The sequence below is a fragment of the Eucalyptus grandis genome, chromosome 3 (assembly GCF_016545825.1).
Source record: "Eucalyptus grandis isolate ANBG69807.140 chromosome 3, ASM1654582v1, whole genome shotgun sequence".
Taxonomy (NCBI): Eukaryota; Viridiplantae; Streptophyta; class Magnoliopsida; order Myrtales; family Myrtaceae; genus Eucalyptus; species Eucalyptus grandis.
Window position 1 is genome coordinate 6348635 of NC_052614.1, and position 6285 is coordinate 6354919.

The 6285-nt window shown below is 42.3% G+C and overlaps 1 protein-coding gene across 1 annotated transcript; it reads left to right on the forward strand.

The window, feature by feature from the left end:
• The first annotated feature begins 3891 nt into the window (after nucleotides 1–3891).
• On the forward strand, nucleotides 3892–5630 carry LOC104436246 (dehydration-responsive element-binding protein 3). The gene has a single exon (XM_018869724.2). It carries the CDS (start codon nucleotides 4528–4530, stop codon nucleotides 5245–5247), a length of 720 nt encoding a protein of 239 aa, XP_018725269.2. The 5' UTR covers nucleotides 3892–4527; the 3' UTR covers nucleotides 5248–5630.
• The last annotated feature ends 655 nt before the right edge of the window (nucleotides 5631–6285 follow it).

Below are 6285 nucleotides of genomic sequence, written 5' to 3' on the forward strand. Positions count from 1 at the left end.
CACCAATACCAAGAATTTCAAAGGGTTTTGTGCCAAGAAAATAAGACTATTCTTGAACATGCATGGAATTATAATGTACCCATTACATGGGATCATTATAGTGTAGCACCAGAAGCCAAAGATGCACTTGATGAATTTAGACAAGCTGCATCATCACAGGAGCATGAAATGACAAACACTGATGACATTGCACAATCCTCTCAAGACCCTTATGCTAAATGGGGAGGTCCCCTTTCCCAAGACTCCTATGACCAAGGACCTTTGTCCTTATCTCAAAGCATGGACATATCTTACTATGCCTAGCCATCCAATTGGCCTCAACCAAGCATTTATGTCGACACTACAGGCTTCTCCCAGAATCAAGAGGAAGCATCCTCATCATATCAGCTAAACCAGATTGTCTTACCAGATTCACTTGCAGGACTCGAGCAGAAATATGAAGAACGGCTTGTGGCAAGTCATAGTTCAGACAACTCAAACTACGACTACATTGCTCACAACAAACGAGACCGCTAACTCTACAAGACCATTGTCCATACAAGATCACTGTAACAAGTCGTTGTTCACTTTTACTATAGCAGTAGACTAAGGAAATTTTATTGTCAATGTCCATATCGTGTGAATAATTCTCTACCAAAAGTTTCCGACGTCTCTATTTGTTTCGAGACCATGAGCATGGTCATTGTTTGTGTGTGACCTCTTATTACCTATAAAAGGCAAGGATGATGTAATGTATTGGGCAGAGTCCCTTGAAGTAAAGTGAGTGTTTTGTGAAAATCTCTCTATGGCTTTCTAAACTCCTTCTTCTTCTCCAGTCTAATAGAATCCTCTGAGAAATGCAGTTCGGACAGTTAAAAATGTTACCATCCTAGTTCTATCTAAATGTCTCTAGACTCTGAACTAAATGGCAAAGTGGTTTTTTGCTAAAAAAGGCTATCCCGAATGGCTTGAACGTGAGATTCGCCCACGGTGGGAAGGCATACCTACAGGAAACTAACTCCGTCTTCCTTGGTTCTAAGTCTAGGTCCCTTTGAATTACCAAAAAAGTCATAAAGCTATTGCAATTGTATCAATTCAATCTTAAACTTTTTTTTTATCAATTTAGTCCTAAACTTTTTACAATTGTAACAATTCAGTCCATCCGGCCAAAATTGACTAGCCGGGGACAGCTAGCCAGCAAACGCTAATGTGGCAATTTTTTAATTTTTTTTCAAAGTTTTGCATTTTTTTTCTTTTTTTATTTTTTTTTCCCCACCTCCTTCTTCCTCTAGTCAGTCGGCGAGGTTAGCCTCACCGGCCACTAGCGAAGGTGAGCCTCACTAGTGGCCGACAAGGCTGACCTCGCCAGCCAGAGGAAGGAGAAGATGGGAAAAAAAAAAGAAAAAAAAATTCAAAAATTCAAAAAAATATTTAAAAATTGCCACATCAGCGTTCGCCGGCCCGCTAACACCGGCCGATGTCCACATCAGCACCAACTGGTCAATTTTGGCCGGATGGACTGAATTGGCACAATTGTAAAAGGTTTATAACTAAATTGACACAATTGTAATAGATTTATGACTTTTTTGGTAATTCTCTCATCCAGGTGTCCGACACTCCAATCTATTCCATTCTTTCTTCCATTTCAATGTCTTTTACTCATCATTAGAGAAAAGAGGCTAAACGAGGAGATAAAGAAGTACAATGTATGCAGTATATTACTCTCATGAACTCACACGAGCATAAATAAAGGAAAGTGTACTTTCACACATCCTCCGGAGGACAAAAATCCGAAGCCTCTCGCGAGGCGCTCCTCATGACCTGCCAAGAAAGGCCGTTCATAGCTTGTGGGGCAACAGTCATTAATGCCGTACTAGTTGATCCCTCACCCGTTCAAGAAGATGCAGAAGTGCCAAGTAGGTTTGAGACATCGCATGACCCACGGGCTCATCACACGCATTTCGTTCGCGGTCGAGACCTGGGATGAGGTGTTGGCTAATGTTTGGTGGCCAAAGCGTTATCACGATGGGATAAATGAATGCATCTCATGGAGAGAAATGTAGCGTTGCTTTGATGGCGTGGTGGACCGATCAAAGCCAAAAACGGTGCAGAAATTGTGCGAAACTTACGGCCGGTGGATTTCATTTTCACGTTATTTGCAAAACCAATGCAATACCCCATGAATTCGAGGCTCACTCATGCACCGTACGGGCTCATTATGTATATGGGCCATGCATTCACTCATATGGACAATGGACATATCTTTGCTCAATCACGAGGCCATTATGCACACGTGTACGTAATGTAAACGTACAAATCTCTTGGTCGTATTCCTATAGTGACAAATAATAAAAGCTTAATAAAAGCTTAATAAAATAGAGAGGTGGGGCGAATCAATGGTGAAACTTGTGTTATTGAGAGAATTCAAATGGATTATTTGGTTGAATGGTGTTCGGTGCATCCTTTTTTTCTCTTTCTTTTGCTTTTAGTTTTGTAAGTTTTGTCCTTACATTTGTTTTGGAAGTTGTCCGTACACCAAAACACGTGCCGTTTAACGGCGTTAATGCTAGATCTTGTAGTTAACCATTATAGTCCTCTTTAAAAGCCACAGCCTCTTTTTTACACAAGTTCACAAAAAGAAGTCAAATCTTATTTTCAAATTGATGAATAGCCTAGATGCGTGGTACCATTCCCAAGTACATGTAGACTCACTCGAAAGGACTTCAACTTCAGCTATTCTGTAATATATCCGCATAATTAGCAACTCACCTCAGTAACACTTAAGCCATTGAACTTATGCATATGATCTTAAATAGTTGCAACAAAACCATGGATAATCGTCCTAAACTTATTATACGCAATCAATTCATTCCTAAACTTTTCAATTTTGCTAATTTAGTCTTAAACATTTTTATGATTTTTCAATGTAATTTTTCTAAGTCAATTTTGGACAAAAATCACTTATTAGACTCCATGTTAGTAATATTTGATCAAAATACGCCATAAGGTCAACATTTAAAAATCATCAAAATGTTTACAACTAAATTAGGAAAATTGAGTTGAATAAAAATTGGAAAAATTGAAAGTTAAAGATTGAATTTGCCGTCATATAATGAGTTTCAAGGTTTTTTGGACAATTTTTCCCAGAGAAAATTTATTTTTGGCAAATGGGGCAGGCCATACAATCACATAATAACATTTTTTTGAAAATAGTGATTGGACCCGTTCTCTAGCATCCGAGCTGGGACTTTATTGAATATGGGCCTCAAGTTCTTTCTTTCCACATCTAGCTAAAGGTTCCTCCAGATCTCAATCAATCATGCAGAAGGAAAAAGAAAGACCTGATGAACATTGTGTTATTCCAACACCCATCACAATATAATATAGTCATTCCCTTATTTATAAATATCCCACTAGGGCATGGCGGCACTGTAAACCCTAACCTGTTGCTTCACACTGAATCAGCATATCCCCACCAACCAATCTTGGGAAGACAAAAGAAGAACTTGTGAACGAGGATTTTTGTCTTTCTCCTTTTTCTCTCCTTGATTTTACTTTGGCAATGGAAGGAGAAAAGGAGAAGACTTCTTTCTTTGGGTGATGAATAATTAATTGATTTACATGGGGTTGGTGATGGCCCCTGAAACATGATAAGGGGTTAAATGAACAGAAGTGACTAAGTGAAATACTGAAGCTACAGAGAGAGAGAGAGAGAGAGATGAAAAGCAAAGATTGGAAGCTACCTTGTTGCTATGACCTAAAAGAAACAAAGATCAAATAATTAAATGTGAGGGTTTCTTTGGGTCTTATAGAGATGGGGACCCCCCCACCTTGCACCTTAGGGTGACCCATTTCTTTTATGGGTCCATCTCTCCCTCGTTCTCTCCATCGAAGCCCTTTATAAATGTTGGGGGTGACTCGCTGGGAAATATTGGGGGAGGGAAGGGAACAAAACAAAAAAAGAAGAAGAAAGAGAAAGAAAAAGATGCAGCTTTGTTCAAGTAGAGTAGCTCTCAAAGTGCACACCCACTTTGCTTAACTCCTTCCCTGCCCAGTGGCCTCAAGTCCTCTCTCTGTCTCTCTCTCTCTCTCTCTCTCTCATTCATCATCACCATCACCATCATCATCTCTCTCTCTCTCTCTCTTTCTGCGAGAGGTCCTCTTTCTCTGAGTCTCAGCATCTCAATCTCCTCTACTTTTAGCCAAGAGGGAGACAGTTTCCATAACTGAGCCCGTCCCCCTTCTCTGCCTCACCAAGACTTTGGAATTTTCTGAATTTGCCCCATGTGGGCAAGCAAGCTTGATTGTCATCCCTCTTGGTTGCTTCACTTGCCCCGAAATACAAACCAAGCGACACTATAGTCTCCACACGATAACCTTTTCTTCTTCTTTCATCTGTGAAGACCCAGTGGTTCTTCTTCCTCTAAAACCCTCATTTGGTCATCCATTTCTGAACTCATTGTCTGCCAAGAAAGCACAAAATCAAGAATCAAGAACAAGGAAGAATCCCCCAAGAAAGCAAAGAGAGTACCGTGTTCGCCAGATAAAATGATTGAGCCGCCCAACTCGGACCGCGAAACCAGTTACAACTCGCTCTCTTCCCCACCATCCTCCCCTTCCTCGCCCACAGGGTGGACTGACTCCTCCCTCAACACGGTCCCAAAGCCCACCGGCCACCAGAATTCTGCCGACTTGCCAGCCGAATCCGATAAGAAGATCAAGCGCCTCCGCGACTCGGGCAAGCACCCGGTGTACCGCGGCGTGCGCATGAGAAACTGGGGCAAATGGGTCTCCGAGATCCGCGAGCCGCGGAAGAAATCCCGCATTTGGCTCGGGACGTTCCCAACCCCGGAGATGGCAGCCCGTGCCCACGACGTGGCCGCCCTGAGCATCAAAGGCAGCTCGGCGATCCTCAATTTCCCCGAACTCATCAGCTTGCTGCCTCGGCCCATCTCGCTCAGCCCGCGCGACGTGCAGGCGGCGGCATTAAAAGCAGCCCAGATGGATAAATTCGATACAATCACCACATCAACGGCGTCTTCATCCTCGTCAATGAGTCCTTCGTCATCACTAGTCTCAGCAATGGATCTGTCCGAGACATCGGTGGAGCTGAGCGAGATCATCGAGTTGCCTAGTCTTGGGACGAGTTACGAGTTGACGAGGCCGAGCAGCGAGTTCGTGTTCGTCGACTCGGTGGACGGGTGGCTTTACCATCCGCCATGGCTGGGGGCGAGCTTCGATGACGAGTGTGGTTATGTGGGTGGATGATCCAATGCCAGTACCGGAGAGTTTGATACATGATGAATCTGCAGGTTTGTTGTGGGATAATTATCAGTGATGGTATGGAATTTGTGAATAACCTGTCCATGTAAAACATGTGCTTTGACTTAGTTACCTCTTCTCTCTTTGTGTCCATCTTCTCCTCATAGTTCTCACTCATGTAAAGCCCTTCTTGTTTTATTTTTCAAGGGCTTGTGTTGGACTCCGTTCACCATATGATAAACTCGGCCAATCACAACATGCAATAATCAAGATATGTATTAATTATATATCTAACTCCGTTCATGTTCATAACTATTGTTGGCCGAGTTTATTTGAACTGTGTGTAATTAACTTCTTAATTAGTTCTTCTCCATTGTTAATTAACTCCATCGTCTCTCTTGATTGCTTGTGTGTTTTGCCGTGCCCACTTCAATGGACTCAACCACTAAAGTATGTTCGAAGAGAGGCCTCATAAATTGCTTCTGCTTTTGGATGGTTGAGTGCTCATTTACTCTCTCTCTCTCTCTCTCTCTCTCGCTCTCGCTCTTCTCTACTGTGTACGTAATGTGTTGTGTTACAATTTCTGGATACGTCCGCACCTGTATAATCTATACTCCTCTCTCTCTCTCTCTCTCTCTCTCTCTCTCTTCTCTTCTCTTCTGCGTACGTAATATGTTGTGTTACAGTTTCTGGATTCGTCCACACCCGTATAAACTATACTCCACTCAAATTGCCGATAAAATAATGACCCTTTCAGCAACTTTTCCTAAAGAAGGTTCGTGCATGAAACCACCATATCATGATTCTCATGACTGTATCAGCGAAACGTAATCGACAAAAGTTTTTCTGACCAGAGAGGGTTTTGATCATGACTTGGCGGTATCTTCCCCAGCGCATTTCCTGCCAAATTGGGCATATAAAAAACGAATGATTAGCAAGGGAATGGGCAACGAAAGTCTAAAAAGCTCATGATCACCTCAATGACGAAAGACTTTAGCCACTAAAACGACGACCCTACAAGCCTATGTTACTGTTGTTCATGCT

Excerpts from the sequence above, each read along its gene's own strand:
- LOC104436246 (XM_018869724.2), top strand. The coding sequence starts at position 4,528 with ATGATTGAGCCGCCCAACTCGGACCGCGAAACCAGTTACAACTCGCTC.